The 20,020-nt window shown below is 39.4% G+C and overlaps 1 protein-coding gene across 1 annotated transcript in view; it reads left to right on the top strand.

Moving 5' to 3' along the window:
- Positions 1–20,020, top strand: part of lrrk1 (leucine-rich repeat kinase 1) — a 59,821-nt gene that overhangs the window by 19,091 nt on the left and 20,710 nt on the right. Inside the window, 20 exon segments of the mRNA XM_035155617.2 lie at positions 430–542; positions 1,819–1,889; positions 2,606–2,735; positions 3,656–3,768; positions 4,830–5,044; positions 5,699–5,863; positions 6,968–7,140; positions 7,249–7,369; positions 7,567–7,726; positions 9,010–9,188; positions 9,323–9,420; positions 9,700–9,871; positions 9,959–10,128; positions 10,635–10,774; positions 12,573–12,642; positions 12,644–12,681; positions 12,762–12,900; positions 16,135–16,304; positions 19,511–19,714; positions 19,802–19,941. Of these exon segments, the coding sequence (XP_035011508.2) occupies positions 430–542; positions 1,819–1,889; positions 2,606–2,735; positions 3,656–3,768; positions 4,830–5,044; positions 5,699–5,863; positions 6,968–7,140; positions 7,249–7,369; positions 7,567–7,726; positions 9,010–9,188; positions 9,323–9,420; positions 9,700–9,871; positions 9,959–10,128; positions 10,635–10,774; positions 12,573–12,642; positions 12,644–12,681; positions 12,762–12,900; positions 16,135–16,304; positions 19,511–19,714; positions 19,802–19,941 (2,781 nt within the window).

Here is a 20,020-nt window from a genome sequence, read left to right as displayed (position 1 = left end):
TGAAATAAAGGGAAGTGAAAGAATAGATTAATTTAAACACCTTTTCCTAATGTGTTTTTTTCTGATGAGCGAAATCCAAAGTATTTGGTGGTTAATATGTATCCTGTTCCTCCACAGACTTAGAAAGCTCAGTTACTTTTAGTTGCACACAGACATCTTGATTTCTTATGCTAGCTCCTACTGCTTCAACAGTATTATAAAGGCTGCGTCATCATATTTCAGAATATTTGTCTCAAGAACAAGAAACAATACGACAATGCTATAGCATCATAATTAGCTTGGAGCAGCAGACATAACAAAACACAGTGAGTAGGATTAGGATGTCTTGTGTTCTCATTGCATCAGAGGAATTTTAAGCCACGGTACAGCTATCTGTCCTGGAAATGAAAAGGCAGATGTTTGACTGTATCTCACCTCTGTTCTCATCAGGCTGTGGTCTCACTGAGACTGTGTGGGAATCATATCGTCACCCTCCCAGCCCCCAGTAAGTGGAAGTGCTCTCAGCTCAGGACCCTTGATCTTTCTAGGAACCAGCTTGGCAAGTAGGTCCAAACACATACACACATTCACACTTTCTTTATGTACACACTGTCAGCTGGGGTCAGCTGTTACTGAACAACTGCATGGATGTCAGTTAAAAAAAAATCCTGCACAGTTTTAATGCACATCAGCTTTGCAGAACGTTGCTATTAAGATAAAAACAGATTCAGTATAGACTAGTATTGGACTGCAATCCATTTCGATACCTTGTCAATAAGGTTGGGCAATCTGATGATTTTACGTCATGATAGATCTTGAAGGCTTTTAGTGACTGTGACATTTTATAACTTTAACCCTTGGTCTACCCTAATAATGTGGATCAACAATAGGTTCACAAACCAACAGAATGATTGTCGAATAGAAAGCTGTGGCTGTTTCATGCATGACATATTTGAAAAACAATTCATCACCACATCTGTCTTTTCAACCAGCAACAGTGAGAAGCTGCGGTCTGAATCTTTTGTACATTATTTTGAATGATTAAAACTTGGAACCAGATATTGCAATGCAGCTTATAATGTTTTTCATAGAATATATGCACGTTTTCGCTAATCATTATGCTAACCAAGTATTTTATTAGGAACACCATATTGTCATGGTCATGAAACCAGTTGGAGACTTTTACTTTGTGACATTAGTCGAGCATTATCCTGCTTGAAGTATCCATTAGAAGATGGTGAACTGTGATTAGCATGGTTCCCAACAATACTAAGACTGTAGCTTTCAAACCATGATTGATTCCTCTCAGTCAGCTCCAAGCATTCTTATCCATTCTCCTCGGTCCTCTCCTCATCAACAGAGCTGCTGCTCACTGGGTGGTTTTGTTGTGGCTCCATTCTGAGAACAACCTGTGTAATGACTTCCTTGTGTGATAAACCCAAACCAACAATCATATCACCATCAAATTCACTGAGATCACGAACATTCACCAAAGCTCCTGACCTTATGTGCATACACTGCACTGCTGCCACCTGATTGGCTGATTGGATAGTTTCATACATTTTCCTGTTTACGGGTGTTCCTAGTAAAATGATTGATGTGTGTATTTAATAAATCATGCTATTCTTAAAGAGGCATATTTTCCTCTTGTGCACAATATTATTGTTTTACTTTATGTCAGGAAAACTGTCACTGTTATAGATATTTATCGAGAACTGAAGCTTGTGTAGTAACATTTCATACAGTATGTTTTTATCACACTGTGCAGGTTTTGGGCTACAGACCTTATTATTTCTATCATATTTGTCATCAGTCAGTAATTCAATTTTTATCTTTTAGAAATGAGGAAGGGCCTAAATCCAGAAGGCTGGCCTTCCTGACTACATGGAACAGGAGAGACCCAGACCCAGGTAGATCTGATCATTTGAACCTTAATACAAATCAACATAAAGTTGTGATCACATTGTTCCTCTTTGCTAATAACAATGTGGACTTTGAAGATGATGTCAGGATCGAAGGGTCTGGCTAAAATATTGTTCTTCAGTCACTGTGTTGATAAGATCTTTTAAATGCAATAATGTACATCAATTCAATAATGTCCCAGCATTTCTTTCTGTCCTTGCAATTGTGTCATAAACTGAACATGTTTACTATTTAGGCTTTAACCTCTATCAGAGGTTTATCATACCCTTGATATTTTTACTAACTATATTGATTATAGGTTTTTGACAGTAGTTGCCTATTTCCATCATTGTTTTATGCCCAATCTTGGTCCGTTCTTGATGCTTTCTCTTGACATAATTACTTTGTTATCATTACCATTGTTTTTTATTTTGCATGTGATTTTAAAAGAAAAAAAACAAACATGCAGAATGTCTCTTTCCTTTAGAGTCTACTAGGTTTTTGCTGATATATTAATCTCATGAAAACATATGTCTGGGAAATATTTTAACAAATTAGAAAAATACTTCCCTCCCATGTGAACTGAATCATCTCTGACACTATACCGCAAACAAACCTGCAATCCGACTCTGTGATATCACGGAAATGATGCAGTCTGTTTAAACCATGTGGTGTGTGTTTACGCATGCATGCTGTGACCCCCTGCACGGCTCTGTCTTGGCAGTGTGTTCCATAGAGTTTCCCATGATTCTGCGGGATTCACTGGAAGTGCTTTATCTGAACGACAACCAGCTGGAGTGTGTTCCCCAGTCAGTGTGTGGTCTGCACAGCCTCTCTGAGCTCTACCTGTCCAAGTGAGTCCCTTTTGTCTCTGTGCCAACCTTCACCTGCATGCTTTCCCTAACTGTCCTCCCTCTGTCACACTGATAATGCTGGTGTCATGGTTGTCGAGCTACTGTCTCTAGATCTGTGTGTGTTTTTGTCTTTCCTGTCATCGACAATAGATGCCTGGGAGGTGCAGGGCACAGACATTGCGTTTAGTCTGATGTTCCTCTAGAGGGCACTCTTGTCTCTCTCAGTGCCGTAGATAAGAAATTGGAACATCTGGGTGCTTGAACATTTTTCCAAACACCTATGATTCATTGCAGCAGACAGCAGGGTTCATATTCAGCCCCATTCTGCTGATACTGATTCAATACATACTCAATATATATATTATTTATTTTAAAAAATTTCCGGGGGGGTTGACACTGAAGAAAACTTTCTGATGTTACGTGACCATAAAAAGTTAAATGGTGAAAGTCTATTAAACATTTTAAAAGATCAGTAAGAAACAAATTACACATCTGCTTGGGTTCCCCACTGATATCGGTTTAGTCACTGGGAACTGCTGTTTGGTATGAAGTCAGTATGAGTCAGGTCCTACCACAGCTGTCTGCAGCTGTTTTATACAAACATCACATTGCTCTGCGCTACACTCCCCCCAGAATGATTGAATTGTTTGGGAAGTCATGGATCTACATTTCCTGTTACTGCCAGAAAACGACTTTGGCAGCCAATCCATCTTCGACTGTTTCTTAGAATGAGGCTTTGGGACCCTGTTTGACTCTGTCAGTAAAGGTCCATGGGATCCATGAAACTAATGATGATTAAAGTAATTGATTAAAGGAAATAATTCAAAACTGACACTTGCACTTGGAGGGTAGGAAGCTTTGAAAGAACCTCCCTTAATGTGAATCTTTGTCCCTAATTATTTCACCTGCTCTGGGAACAGTAATCCTGGAATCCGGGAGCTTCCAGTGGAGCTTGGTCGGCTCTCCAACCTGTGGCAGCTGGACACAGAAGACCTCAATATCACTAATGTTTCCCAGGAAGTGAGAAAAGAAGGTACTTTCTAACACAGGACTTTTTTCGAAAGGAGTCTTGGCTGGAAAGAAATGTTTTGCTTAAAATTATAACCCTTAAGAAATAAGTTCCCAATATTTAAAGTATCTCTTAAAAGATCGAGTTTGCATTGAAACTGTTTCTGCTGGCTGTAATCATTCGTCCTATTCATACAGGCTGTTAAGTGATCCCTTCCCAATGGGCATCCAGTGTAAGTGATGGGTCTTTGATCTGTGCAGAAATACATTGAGTTGGATAGTGTTTCCATGATGAGCTAAGTTGAAGGATCCGTAACACAAAGAGGGAAATCTCTGACCTTAACTGAGAGATGAAACCAATTAATTTGTGCAACTCAGACTGCTGGACCCTCAGATGAACTTACATTGGAAGCCTGTTATCAGAGGGAATGTTTACAGCAAAAACCACTGCTCAGTGTTAACATGGAGCCCTGGTGACTGTAAAGCAGTCTACAACATGGATTTATTTTTGTAGCTCAATTAAATTTGTATCAGTAATGATAGAACTGTTCTGAGGCCTCGGAGCATGGCGACAACCCTAAAAAGCTACAGTTGGTCAGATTTGAATTAGGAAGTTGCTCTGCAAAATGTAATGGACATTTTACAATGTACAGTCTGCGCAATAATTTTATTGTTCATCTTCATATCTTTCTTCCAAATCAATGTGTGTGTGTCCAACCAGGAGTACTGGCTCTAGCCTGCCTGATATTCTGACTGGTCGCATTTCTTGAGCTGTTTCTGTAACATGCATAATATATTACATTTAGGTATAAGATATTAAAAAACATACACGTATACATTATGAAATCTCAAAGTATTGAGTAATTGCAGCAGTCATATAGATACATACATAATTTGGAATTGCGTGTTATTTAGAGAATAGAAATATAAAGCAAGTACAAAATGCAAATGTATCTAAAACTTGATCCTTGAGGAAAGGTGACCATGTATTTGGTCTGTGTCAGTGGTGTCTTTAGTTTCTTGGTAATTGTTAATGTAACTCCCAACACTCTGAAAACAACATCTTGATCTCTCTGGTTTTGTCAGGTCCTGCGTCTGTTCTGGCTTTCCTCCGCGCGCACCTTCGAAAGGCAGAGCCTTGTAGACTGCTGAAGATGCTCCTGATTGGCCCTCCGAGGCAGGGCAAAACGACCCTTCTTGAGGCTCTACAGTCCGGCAGGGCGTCTACCTTCACCCCCAACGAATGCAGCATCTCCACCTCCATGTTGGAGCTGGAAAAACCACACGGTGGCAAAAACAACGTGAGAAAAACAGCTCCGGTACATGTGCATACGCAGGGGTTAAAAGAGTCTTTCTTATCTCTCTAAACTGTCTCTATCAATATGAAATTACGAAAATAAAATATACCGTCAGATGAACCTGAAAATACAAAAAAAACAAAACAGCAGAAAACAGTCCTTCTCCTTAAAGCCTACACACAAACTTTAATGGTATCTCATATAGTTTGGTTTTATTTATCCAGGTTTGGGCATCTCGCCCAATGTCAGCTGTGATTGGCTCCAGCCCCATGCGAGGATAAGCTGTATAGATAATGGATGGATGAATATCCAGGTTTCAGATATGAGACACAGTCGAGTTGAAAGGAGTTTCATTTTCGGTGCTCAAAGTGTGTTTTTAGTAATGTCGTCCTTCCAGAAACCGTGTTTCTGTTTCTCTGAATAATCAAGGAAACAGTTTGATAGGGATTTCTCATAAAGTCGCTTCAATAAAGCTATTATACGGAGTCTGTGGGTTTGTCTTTTGGAAACTACAACAGAAACAGGGAGTGGGTTTTCAATAATAACTTAATGATCTTTTCAAAAGACTGAGTCACCTCAGGCTGACTTTTTTTCCCTTTTTCCCCTTTTTTTTTGCTGACTCATCACATATTCACACTGTCATCTTGTTACACACAGAAAGACTGGGTGGTGTTCAACGTGTGGGACATTGGTGGTCAGGCCAACATGTCCACTGTGAACCAGTGTTTCTTCACTGATAAGGCCCTGTATGTGGTGATCTGGAACCTGGCTCTAGGAGAGGAGGCTGTGGCCAGCCTGCAGACATGGCTGCTCAACATTGAGGTGAAATACACCCCACCCCACCCCACCCTACACACACACACACACACACACACACACACACACACACACACACACACACACACACACACACACACACACACACACACACACACACACACACACACACACACACACACACAGCTGCTCTTCAGTGTGAGTGGGTCAGAGGATGAAGGGTGTGTCTGTGTAAATTGGACAGACGTCAGTGCTGAACAATGACATGGTTTCTGTGTGTTTCCAGTAAGAGAGGAGGGACCTGATTTATAGGAGAATGATTTGTTTGTCTGACCACATCCACATCAAACTGTTGTAATTTAATGGAAGTATAAAAAACGTGGATGACGTTGAAACTGCTTGCATCATTTCACCGAATCATAGAATCAGAATTACTAACTGATATTTAGTAATGCCTTCACTTTGCCTCCTTCTGATTAGTGTGGTTACTTACTACCTACTTTGGACCCACATCACCTGCAGAGGGCTGATCAGTGCCTGGGTCCTGAGAAATTACACTCAAATGTTGCAAAGAAGAAAACTTCACTACATGTAAAAAGCCATTTCACTGAAAGTGAAGTGAAGGAGTAACACAACACAGCACATGTGTGCTTATACACATGTGCTCGGAGAGGAATAGCAAGTCAGATGCAGGGATATACTCCAAATCTTATTGATGTTATTCTTCATCTTTCTTTTTTATGCATATATTTGCATAAATGGAGAATAACATGGTGTCATTTTACTAGATGAGCAATGTCCCTTCTGTTATTGGTGGTATGTCTCTTTCTCTCCCAACCACTGCTGCTACTGTTTTAAAGTGTGTAGTCAGTAGCCTATTGATGCTCTTGTATCCACTCCATCTATATGAAGTCTTATGAAGTAAGTTCCTTACCCTGAGGAGCCATTTTGCATTAGACACAAACCACAAACACTGTTGTTGCTGTGACCAGGGTTAAGTTGATTTAGTTTTTTCGATTATACATAAGATCAAATACATTGTACTGTGACTTAAAAATAATAGGTATTTATTTTAACCTATTTTTCAAATTGTATGTATTTTTTTTCTTTAATACACACAAAGTAATGGTTAGTTACGCTGCTCTACAGGCTCGAGCACCCAGCTCTGCCGTGGTGGTGGTGGGAACACATTTAGATCTCATCGACACCAAGTTTCGCACTGAGAGACTGGCCACGCTGAGAGCTTACATTCTTGCTCTGTGCCGATCACCTTCAGGGGCTCGAGCCCCCGGCTACCCTGACATCACCTGGAAGCACCTGCAGTAAGCACACTTGTTTGTACCTATTAAAAAGCAGCAGCTCTGTTTGCATATTCTTCATTTGAGTCTGGCAGTGTCTTCAAATGTGTGTCTGTGTGTCTTTGTACTCAGTGAAGTGTCCTGTAAGACGCTGGAGGGTCTGGAGGATCTGAAGAAGCTGATCTACCAGGTGGCTCTCACCATGAAAGACAACAGCAGTTCAGCGTGTGGCAGTAAACTGCTCGGCAGGCTGGTGAGTGAGAAAACTTTGACAGCTTCAACACTGCACTGTTGGAATTTTTTTATCTCCAGTGGCTTACTGATGCAGCTGTGTGATGTGGATTAGGTTTACACAAATGTACCGAAGAGACTTTTGCAGTATTTCTCTAGGTCAGTTCCTGTAACAACATCATCAGAAGCTGATGTTTATCATTGTCTATTCTCCTGTAGATCCCCAGGAGTTACCTGACACTTCAGGAAACCGTGATGGCGGAGAAGCAGAGGCGAGATGCTGAGGGAGATGTCCAGTATCTAACTGATGCCCAGCTGGACCGCATCATCGAACAGAACCCAGGAAGTGACATCAGAGACTATGAGGACCTACAGACTGGTAATGTTACTTGTTCAGCTAATCATTTGTTTGACTTGTTAAACAACTGAAAGTACTGAGAACCATCTCCTTTGGTTTGACATCCTAATCTGTGGCACAAATTAAGCAAATTTAGAAAAAGAATTCTCCCTACATATTTAAAAATATTTTTTATCCCGGACTCCCTCCAACCCAATTCTCTATGAATATGCAAATTGCGAGATAAGTACAAAATAATATTCTTAATGATAATTAAATTAATTCGAAATTAACTACAAAAGTAATGCATTACGTTACTAAGGACTTTCAACAATCAGTTGCCAGTTCCATCAAAGATGCCTTTAAACAAATATTTAAATCATTACAAAATCAAACAAATCATTAGTGACAAACATTAGCAAGTGAGACAACAGCACAAAACATCTAAATAAGTAAACTTGGAATTGTATTTCTCTTCTTTTGGTAGATGGTACCTGCCTCCCCCACCTCAAACTAATGCACAAACCACCTGACCAGTCTGTTCATTGAACACAGAGAACAAACTGATGTATTTATCTAATTTGTAGTGAGACAAAAAATTACTGCCAAATATCAAAGTAACATAGTGATACTCTTCAACTTCAACATCATCAGAAAGCACCATGTACACTTCCATTGTTACGCAGATGACACCCAGCTGTACATATCTATGAAGCCTGATGAATCTAATCACTTAGTTCAACTTTAGGAATGTCTCAAGAACATCAAGGCCAAAACTTCTTACTTCTAAATTCAGACAAAACTGAGGTTGTTGTAATTGTCCCTAAACATCTCAGAGAAACACTGTCTGGCCAGATAGTCTCCTTGGATGGTATTAGTTTGGCCCCCAGCTCCACTGTGAGGAACCTTGGAGTTATGTCTGGCAAGGACACATCATTTGACCCACATATAAAACTATCTCTAGGACAATGTCAAGTGCCTTGAGATAATGCATTTTATGATTTGGCGCTATACAAATAAAATTGAATTGAATTGTTACTGACATACTGTAATGTTTAATAATGCATTTCTAATTGTTATCCCTTACAATACCTATTACTAAAAAAGTAATGGCATCACTTTCATATATTACAAGGTAATGGATTACTGTTAACACTGTTGACTACTCACATCATCAGATTTGTCTCAAAACTGACAGAAGAAATATTATTTGTTCTACAAACCGACCTGATGCTGCGTCTGAATATTTCCCAGCTCAGCAACACTGACCATCATTAAGGAACATTATGTGCATGACCCTTCTCTTTTTGCTTGTTCACATACAGCCATTAGCTTCTTGATAGAGACGGGGACCCTGCTCCACTTCCCCGACACCAGCCACGGCCTGTGCACTCTCTATTTCCTGTGTCCAGTGTGGCTGTCTGAGTGCCTGGAGAGGATTGTACACCTCAAGTCCTCTCGCTCTGTAGCCAGGAATGGAGTGATCCAAGCTGAACACCTGAGGGTGAGACTCAAAGAAACCTAAAAATAGAAAACTTTTATAAATGCAACAAAAATATCATGAGGTAAGTTCTGTCAGTTGTTATTGTGTTAACGATTCCTTTCTTCCTCTTCTACTATAATACATCTGTTTTGCAGATGCTGATGGTAGGAACCGGCTTCACCCAGCAGACAGAGGAACAGTATTTCCAGTTTTTAGCCAAGTTTGAGATTGCTCTGCCTGTAGCCAACAACAGGTAGAATATTGTCCCCTAACGAAATGATACCAAGTTTATACAAATTATGTATCATTTTGACCTTTTCTGCCTTTTCACACAATATAATGGAATATAGCCCAGGGACTACAAATGGAAATTAGCAAGCTAACATGTTTCTTAGTTTGAGATTAATGTATTATTCTATTTTCACCATTTCTAAATTACTTCAAGCATCTTGTTAAAAATCTGGCACTAGAATCAAGCAGAGAGCATACACAAGTTTCTGTAAATATGTATTTGTTTTCATTTTACTTGTAGCTATCTGCTGCCACACCTCCTTCCCCCCAAGCCAGGCATGGACATCCACGGGTTCCGCCAGCAGGTCAACAACACCCTACAACGCCTCTTCAAGATGAGCTTTGTTCCAGCAGGATTTTGGGAGCGCTTCATTGCCAGGATGCTCATCAGCCTCACAGAGCTGGACCTGCAGGTACTGAAACCAGCAGATTCTCATCATTCACCTGTTATACACTATCAGCTGTTTTCATTCATGGCCTGAAATATTTTGTCTGCACAGTCGTTTGAGCCTAAAAGAAACACCAGGGCCCAGCGCAGTAGGAATTCTGTGATCTACAGCTTTGCTGGAACCCAGCAAAGGAGCCGCTGCAGCACATTCAGAGTGCGGCGCAGCCAGACCATCTACTGGAAGGAGGGGCTGCTGGTCACTTTCGACGGAGGATATCTCAGGTCAGGAAAAAGCTTGGGCTACAAGGATGTGTGTGGTAATTAAAGGAGCCAGCTCTTGGTCGGGATAAGTAAAGTTAAGTCAAAGTAATCTTTGCACCAAACATCATAGTATGTGTTTTAATAGTTTAAGAAGGCCAATCCCTCATTTGAAGCTACAGTATTTTTATTTGATGACAAAGGTTTCACTTATTCAGCGTTTGCCTCACAGAAAGTTGAAATACCTTTATTGCAAAGAGAGGAGATTATTATCCTGTAATGCCCATCTCCTACATCTGTTACAATCTTAGCAAGTTCAATTATTGTAAACACTGATGGGGAGATACATCTAGTGTTAAGAAAATGAAAAGCAAATTTAACTGCTAAGAGAAAAGAGAACATTAATGTTGAGCTGCCTCAGCCAGTGTAAAGAGTTTTCTGCTGCTGTGAACAGGCTGAACTGAGACATGGTCAAAGCAGATTAAGCTTCCAGGGAATTGAGGTGGTGACGTGTGTTTGTGTCTCTGCAGTGTGGAGTCTTCAGACGTCAACTGGAAGAGGAAGAAGAGTGGGGGCATAAAGATCATCTGCCAGTCAGAGATGAGGGATTTCTCTGCCATGGCCTTCATCACAGACCACGTCAACTCTCTGATCGAGCAGTGGTTCCCGGGTCAGTGCACTGATCTCTGTTTATGTGGACATAGTAACCCAGCTGCTGGCAGCTCAAGATCCACCCTCAGTATTGTCTTGTTAGTACAACGACGTGTTAGAGCTATTTTAGGTTTAAAAAAGAATAAATAGAAAACAGTGAGTGAAATTGCAAGAAAATCTCTAAAATTCTGAGATTTAAGTTGCACTGGTGATTCATGTTTTACTTGGATAAAATATGTGTCTTTTAACTTGTCTGGTTGCACATTTATGACTATGAATTCAGAGTATGAGCCTTTTTTTTCACAATATTAATAATACCTGTTTCTATCTATATACATTTTCACTCAGGGCCAGGTAGACAAGTAGACAGTTGAGATGTCCAGCTGACACAGAGCAACATTAGCATTCATATAAAACCTTGGCTCTGTCAACTATGAGGTGAAGGGCAATATTTACTCCTTGGTTTGTCCCAGTAAAGATGTGTGATGAAGATTCTCTGAGCTCTGAGTCGTTCATGTAATCCGCACGAACCTTGAAGTTAAATGTGAATCCATCGTAACAAGATCTTAATTGACTTGATCTCTGAGCAGTCAATGTGAGTTGTTGCGCTATTTGATCAGCAGCACTGGTTTCCTTCCTTGACGACCATTAGAATCCATTTCCTTACACATCCCGACCTTATTGTGATTGACTTCCATCATTTTTCCCACCCTCCCCCCATTCTCAGAGAGTTTTTTTTATCCTGATATTGTGACATGGTTCACTAATCAACTACAACACAAATTTTATATGTGATATAACCTGATCTACCCCAAAAAGAGTACTGGCCTCGACCTGGTCAACCCTTTGAAAATTGTCTGGCTCCAACACTGATGTACAATATAGCTACATAGAAAATATCCCTTCATCAGGCTCCACTGAGCAAAATGTCTTAATCTCTAATCAGTCAATAAAACTGTACTGACTCGCAGTGAGCTGCAGTCAACATCAAATACATATTTTTATGTCAGCTTAAACACCACGATGATCTTTTTAAAAATTACTATAATAGCTTTTGATATTTCTCTGTCATCATATTTATATTATTCCTCTTGTGCTAGCTTTAAATTGTATAATCTGTTGCAGCCACTCAGCAGTGAGATGATATTTTTCTCACAGGGTTTTAGAGTAATATTGTGGGAATTGTCAGCCTGTGTATCCTGTCCAGAGCCTCTGCAAATTAAGGGGAAGAGAACTAGGGATATTTTTAACACGGCCCATATCAGCATCACCACATCCAGCTCTGTGGTGGAGCAACAAGCACAAAGGAAACTCATGAAGAATGTCACCGCTTTTAAAGGCCTCTGGGGAGAAATGTCCGTGTTTGTATAATCTGGAAAAATACAGTTTCAAATACCAGCCTGTGGTTTTGTGACAAAATTTATTCTCTGCAACCCCCATTTCAATATTTGTTTCAAGCATTATTTTTTTCACTGTTTTTCTCTTTTGATAGGATCCATTTATTTCTACCTTCGTCTTAAGAATGACTCTGTGTCTCACAGATAGCTCCATATTGCAAACGATTTATTCTGTAATTATATTTGGATATCTGCTGATCGCAACATTTGGTGCGAGTCCAAAGAGAGGAAGCACTGTAATATAATTTTTTTAATCAACGCATTAGCAATATCTCAAGTTTCCCCATATTTACTCTGCAAAGATATTATGTGCTTCAGATTCAGAATCTCAAGTTTAATGTAAATCAGCAAAAAAGTTTATACAGTAATATGATCTTAAAGTGATTTGATCATGTGTCATGTCTTTGTTGTGACTTGTAGCTTTGACAGCCAGTGAGAGTGACGGGACCCTCCTCATAGAGCAGTACGCCCCCTGCCCTCTCTGTGCCTCACTGGGCCAACAGAAGCAGCCCAAGCTCCCGCCCGGCCGGCCCGGCAAAGCCAGAGAGAGACCAGATCGTGGAGGAGATGATGATGATGATGATGGAGGAGGAGGAGGAAGCCAATCAGGGGTTCATTACTTCAACATGGAGGACTGTGTGCTGGCTGCAGTGGAGAAGGAGCACATCATCTGTCCTCAGCATCCTGATCAGCCAGTCCCGCTGCAGGAGCTGGTCCCAGAACTTTTCATGACCGACTTCCCTGCACGGTAACCTCTCAATCTTTAATGGACCCTTTTGTTTTTGTTTTCAGGGCTTTACACTCTGAAGATAATTGGGGTTCAGTACGACTTCATTCTCGTGGTTTTGACCATAATTCCTATCGGTTATGAAAACACTGTTGACCCTAAGATAACACCTGAAATCTGCTGGATCCACCCATCCAAAGATCTCTCTTTAAAAACTCACTGCAACAAAAGTCTGTACACTCCTCATTAGTGAGATAACATTCTTCTTCTCATTTTGTATGTCTGCTTATTATTTTGGTAACAGATTTGATCCTTCAGGACATGATGATACCAGTCTTGCACAAATCTATGGAGAAATGTTCTGTCATTCTTCACAGATGATTCTTTTCTGCTGCTCTTTGCTGAGTCTTCGTTGCTCTACCTTCTACTTTCAAACACGCCAAAGATTTTTTAGTGGATTCAAAAACAGAGGACACACTTCTCCAGGTCATAGTTTTGCTTTTTTCTTCTTTACATATTCTTGTGTGATTTCTTAAATTTGTATTCAGTATTTGGGTAAAAAAAACTTGCATTCATAGTACTATTTATATATGTCAGCTCCGCTACACCTACATTTTCACCTCTTATGTTTCACAGTCTGCAAACATGCTGGATTCAATTTCATCCAAACAAATGTATTTTGGTTCCAACCAAAGAATGTGCTGCCAGAACTCATCAGGTTTTTTTTCTTGTTTATTTATTTGCTTCACACTTCAACATCCAATACACCCGACTTGAGCCAATTCAGAATTTATAACCCAACTGGTTTTCTATGCAAGTTTGCATATATAGTCTCTAAGATAATCTATGAGATCATGTTTATACACTCTCGTGGATGGGTCTGGCACCTCTTCCATTAAGACCATTTTCAGCCATCCTGAAACTGGTCGGGGCAATCACTACCGTTTAAAGTAGGGCAGGCTTAGTATGATGAGGAAGAGGAAGGCTACCGAAGCAATTTCCTGTGACAGATCTAGAATGTTATATCTTTTGTAAAAGAAGAACAAAAACTGCTGGGCACTGTAGTGTGTTTGCATTTTTCTGCCACTATGTGCTGCGTTGCACATTTAGTTGCTCTAATTGGCTGGTGGTCTGTTCAGCTACTGTTGACAACATCGCCTGGAAATCCAAAATTAACTGAGGGGATCCAGATGACATTGTGGTGTGGTAGGCTAATACTTTGGGCCCCTTATTTTCAGTGTAGTCTATCTAATTATACTGTACACAATGTCCTAGATGTACCATTCAGTTTAACACACATACTGTGGTGTGTACTTTAACTGTAACCCGCTTCAAGGCTCCAACTTATGGAAGGGAAATGCGTAGGCTTACCACCATGTCCATCTAGTCTAAATGGTGTTGTTAGATACACACACATATTTTTTGTATTATATATTGGTAAACTGTGTGTCTGTAAATGACATAAATCTTACATACAGTAACTGTTTAAGCCATTGGGGGTCCACATACTCTTGTGAAACGGTCCTTTTATAATAGAAAGAGCCGGAGAGGCTTGCATACAGTTTATTATTTTCCTTTAATGGCAGATGTGACAGTCAGTGTGGGGAGGACTGTCTCACTGGATCTCAGAGCTTTGACAGACGTGTTGGTCCTTCCACCAGACACATTCCACAGGAGCTGGAGGATTCACACTGTATATAATACGTAACCACTCTTCAATATCTCTTTCTGTCTCACACATGCACTCACACACACCGACACGCACCGACACGCACACACCAAATGTGACAGCCAGAAGCTCTCCAGGGCTTTGGCTGTATAATGAGTTTTGGCTGATTTGGTGCCAGTTACAGGATCTGTTGATGTATTGTCAGGGCTCAAGGGTAACCAGCACTCCTTCAGCTATTGGAGTAAACATTGTATCTGCCTCTGTGTCCTACACACAAACACACCCACACACACATACACAATGCAGCACTCTGGAACACTGTATGTGTGGTTAGGGGTGGGGGTTGTTGGCTGGGCGGTCAGTTGCGCAAGCACATCTCTCTCTGTTGCAGCAAACATTTCCATGGGCCTGTGCTATTTTAGAGTTAAACAGCTCCTCCAAATATTTGCGTAAGTGCAATTGCAAATGTGTTGCACTTGAAACCGTCCTTAAGTGTTTTTTCACTATCTTGTGCCGTATCAGTAATCTGCTCTGTCACAGTTCTTTGCCAGAAACTGACACTTTGGAACAATTTAACTTTTACTTGTTCCAGCAGCCCCACAGTGTAAACAGATTCTCTTAGTTTTCAACTTGTTAATTATATGCTCACTCAACTTACCGTTGTAACATTGTCTCTGTCAGATTTTGCTTGTGAAAGCTGCTGTGGCATTGAAGAGTGTTAACTTTGTCAGAGAGCATTTGTCCTTGTAACTCATCCAGTGTAGCTCCATGTTTCCAGCTGTGATGCACTGAGACTGTTCTTCTTCATCACTGTGAGCACGTCCTCACAAACTAGACACATCAACTTTAACTTCAACAAAAAAATTATTTGCTCATTTCTTTTGCAAAGCACAACATTCTGCATTGTTCTTCTCTTGGTAGTCACCATGATGTTTGTCAGCAATGGTGACTATGGTGAATTCACAGCTTTGTGGAATATCAAGGTGCACTGTCAAACATTCGGTGCACATTGATAGTTTTAGGAGATCCGTGACTTCTGTTAAATAGGTCAAATAATTCCTTTAGGCCTTTTGCTGTTTTTACCTCACTAATCATCTTAGTTGGGCACTCACTTCTAGGTAGAGAATCATCTCCATTTATAGACTTTAAGTGTAACAGTGACAGATGAAAATCTGAACTGACTTTCTAATCCTTTCCAGCTTCATGTAAATCAACAATTGTTGACTGTAAGTCTTCAGAGGTCTTGTGGTTCTTGTGTTTGTTCATAATTGTAACTTCATGTATATTTTAAGACAAGTCTAATTCCACTTTCTTTTTCTTGTTACCCCATCTCTGATATTGCCTCAACTGTGGGTGAGAGAGCAAACAAACAAGTGACCCAAAATGTCAGTACTCTCGGTGTGGGACTTTAGAAATGAAGAGTGTGTCTTTGTGTGTGTGTGTGTGTGTGTGTGTGTGTGTGTGTGTGTGTGTGTGTGTGTGTGTGTGTGTGTGTGTGTGTGTGTGTGTGTGTGTGTGTGTGTGTGTGTGTGTGTGTGTGTGTGTGTGTGTGTGTGTGTGTGTGTGTGTGTGTGTGTGTGTGTTAGGCTGTTTCTGGAGAAGGCCCAGCTGGAGTACTCTGAGGAGGAGAGCAACATCCTCGGCCAGGGTGGCAGTGGCACTATCATCTACCGAGCCCGATATTGTGACCAGCCAGTGGCCATCAAACGCTTCCACTTCAAGACGTGTCGACAGCAGACCATCAGCAGCGACACAGGTACAAAGGCATGTTCTTCTATTCTAATATTTTAGAAGCTGCTGCTGGACAGTACATGCTGTCAATAGCTGATGCAAAGAAGAATTTGACTTGTAAAGATGAAGAGGCTCCAGAAGAAAAGTCCATATTACACACCTCGTACTACTACCTGTAAGGATTTTATATACATGTTTAAACTGTGTGTGAAGAGTTTCCCATAGGACACCAGACAAACAGTCAGAACCTGAATTGGGAGGGGTTGCTAAGTATTTTTGCATAGACTTTTATGTTCCCAAGATAATTCATATTTTGGACTTGATACTATAGATCCATGGTACAGAAATCATGTGTCCTGCTGTCTTTGCCTCAAGTGGATCATTTCCTCTGTTTCAGTAGTTTCTCAATTCCAGTTAGTCTTTCAGTCATTTTAATAATGTAAGTTTATAATCTAAATAGTTGTGGACCAGGACCATTGACCTATTCAGATTAAGAATCAGATTAAGGTTGCAGCATTTTTTTCATTGTTTCATTAACATAATTGATCAACATTAAAAGGTGAGGTTGTTTAGTTGTTTCTGAAACACTTTTTACCTTATTTGTTAAAATACTCATCACGTCCTGATAGCCATCAATAAATAAGTTCATCTGGAGAAAAAATAAATAAAACTGAATCTGTTGCCCTTGCAGGACTGTAGTTAATGTGACCAATTATTTCATGAACTGAATGAAATTATTATACATTTAAGTCTGGTCTTCTTTTGCTAGTTTTTCCAGGATTACCAACCCTAGCTTTTACTAAATGCAACAATAAACATTAGAATAATAAAATAAAATATTTTTTTTAAATTCTAGCATGTTAACACCACATTAACACGGTGAGCTTGGTAAACAAGTACAAGTACAACCTCACAGAGCAGGTAGGGTTAACTCTACCTTATGTCTGTACTCTACCTAGTTTTATATTAAAGTACAAACTGCAATCTGCAATAATATCTATATGGAAGCCCATTTCCGCCACTGTGATGAAGAAAATAAAAATCCTGTATCTCATAATTATGACTTAGTATCTCATTATTATGAGATAGTTCTCATTATTATGACTTAGTATCTCATTATTATGACTTAGTATCTCATTATTATGACTTAGTATCTCATTATGACTTAGTATCTCATAATTATGACTTAGTATCTCGTTATTATGAGATAGTATCTCATTATTATGACTTAGTATCTCATTACTATGACTTAGTATCTCATTATTATGACTTAGTATCTCATTATTATGACTTAGTATCTCATTACTATGACTTAGTATCTCATTACTATGACTTAGTATCTCATTATTATGACTTAGTATCTCATTATTATGACTTAGTATCTCATTATTATGAGCTAGTATCTCATTATTATGAGCTAGTATCTCATTATTATGACTTAGTATCTCATTATTATGACTTAGTATCTCATTATTATGAGATAGTATCTCATTATTATGACTTAGTATCTCATTATTATGACTTAGTATCTCATTATTATGAGAAAGTATCTCATTATTATGACTTAGTATCTCATTATTATGACTTAGTATCTCATTATTATGACTTAGTATCTCATTATTATGAGTTAGTATCTCATTATTATGACTTAGTATCTCATTACTATGACTTAGTATCTCATTATTATGAGTTAGTATCTCATTATTATGACTTAGTATCTCATTATTATGACTTAGTATCTCATTATTATGACTTAGTATCTCATTACTATGACTTAGTATCTCATTATTATGACTTACTATCTCATTACTATGACTTAGTATCTCATTATTATGACTTAGTATCTCATTATTATGACTTACATCTCATTACTATGACTTAGTATCTCATTATTATGACTTAGTATCTCATTATTATGACTTATCTCATTATTAGATAGTATCTCATTATTATGACTTAGTATCTCATTATTATGACTTAGTATCTCATTATTATGACTTAGTATCTCATTATTATGAGATAGTATCTCATTATTATGACTTAGTATCTCATTATTATGACTTAGTATCTCATTATTATGACTTACTATCTCATTACTATGAGATAGTATCTCATTATTATGACTTAGTATCTCATTATTATGAGCTAGTATCTCATTATTATGACTTAGTATCTCATTATTATGACTTAGTATCTCATTATTATGACTTAGTATCTCATTATTATGACTTAGTATCTCATTATTATGACTTAGTATCTCATTATTATGAGTTAGTATCTCATTATTATGACTTAGTATCTCATTATTATGAGATAGTATATCATTATTATGACTTAGTATATCATTATCTCATTATTATGACTTAGTATCTCATTATTATGAGTTAGTATCTCATTATTATGACATAGTATCTCATTACTATGACTTAGTATCTCATTATTATGAGATAGTATCTCATTATTATGACTTAGTATCTCATTATTATGACTTACTATCTCATAATTATGAGATACTGACTGTGGACGGGGCACAACAGAGCACAGACAACTCTGATGTCCTCACTGTGCGCGTCACGTAACGTGTTGTGTGAAGCAGGGGAATGCGTGCACACGGTGTTTAAACATGTGTCTCATGAACTCAAACAAACACAAAGTAAACGTCAGTCCTGTACGTGTCCTAATAACTTGGGATCAGTGCTGGTGTTTATTGTTAAAGTGTAAAGTGGGCGCAGGTCAGAGGGGAAGTGAGGAGGAAGACTCCGACACATACAGGACGACCGGACCTTTAATGAGCGTCTGTTCGGATCCTGGAGCAGCGCTGGTTATAATTATGCAGCTGCAGCGCATCGCTAAGACAATGAACGTAGCAGAAAACATGAATCGATTGTTATGTCTCTGCCTCGATGCATAGTCGCCCACTTCCGCGAGACAGGCGGCTGTCCTGACCGCAGCCTCTCAACCACGGCTTCCCTGCTCTGTTGCGCCCCGCCCACAGTCAGTATCTCATAATTATGAGATACTAAGTCATAATAATGAGATACAGGATTTTTATTTTCTTCATCACAGTGGCTTCAATATATCCATGACATACTTGCAGAAATATGATAAAAATATCTTGCTGTTGGAATTTGCATGTGAGAGGTCCATCTGGCTTCAGATGTATTCTGTGTCTATCTCTTCCAGTTGTTTGTATCCATTTTTATAACTGTTAAATCCTTTTCATTATGTTAGACACCATGGTGAAACACCTGCAGTCTGCAGATGTCTGCCGGAGCTTCTCTGAATTTCGTCAGGAGGCCAGTATGTTGCACTCTCTTCAGCATCCCTGCATCGTTTCCTTGGTGGGCATCAGCATCCATCCGCTCTGCTTTGCCCTGCAGTTAGCCCCTCTGGGCAGCCTCAACACTGTGCTGAAGGAGAAGCACAAAGGCAATGGTGCGTTCAGGGATATTCATCATGTGGTTTCCCTCTTGAAGTTTGCCTGTTTCTATGTCAGTGGAACATTTGTTTTTGTATTTGTAGGCTCCAAGTACATGCCCCTTGGTCACATGCTAACCTTCAGAGTGGCGTATCAGATTGCAGCTGGACTGGCGTACCTTCACAAGAAGAGCATCATCTTCTGTGACCTTAAATCTGACAACATCCTGGTGTGGTCGCTGCAGGTCTGTGTGTGAATTACTATAAGAAAAACATTTTTATTTTAGTTTATTAACAATGTTCAGATATACAGTATGCTATTTA

The sequence above is a fragment of the Hippoglossus stenolepis genome, chromosome 1, assembly GCF_022539355.2.
Source record: "Hippoglossus stenolepis isolate QCI-W04-F060 chromosome 1, HSTE1.2, whole genome shotgun sequence".
NCBI lineage: Eukaryota > Metazoa > Chordata > Actinopteri > Pleuronectiformes > Pleuronectidae > Hippoglossus > Hippoglossus stenolepis.
This window is presented reverse-complemented; position numbering and strand designations above follow the sequence as displayed.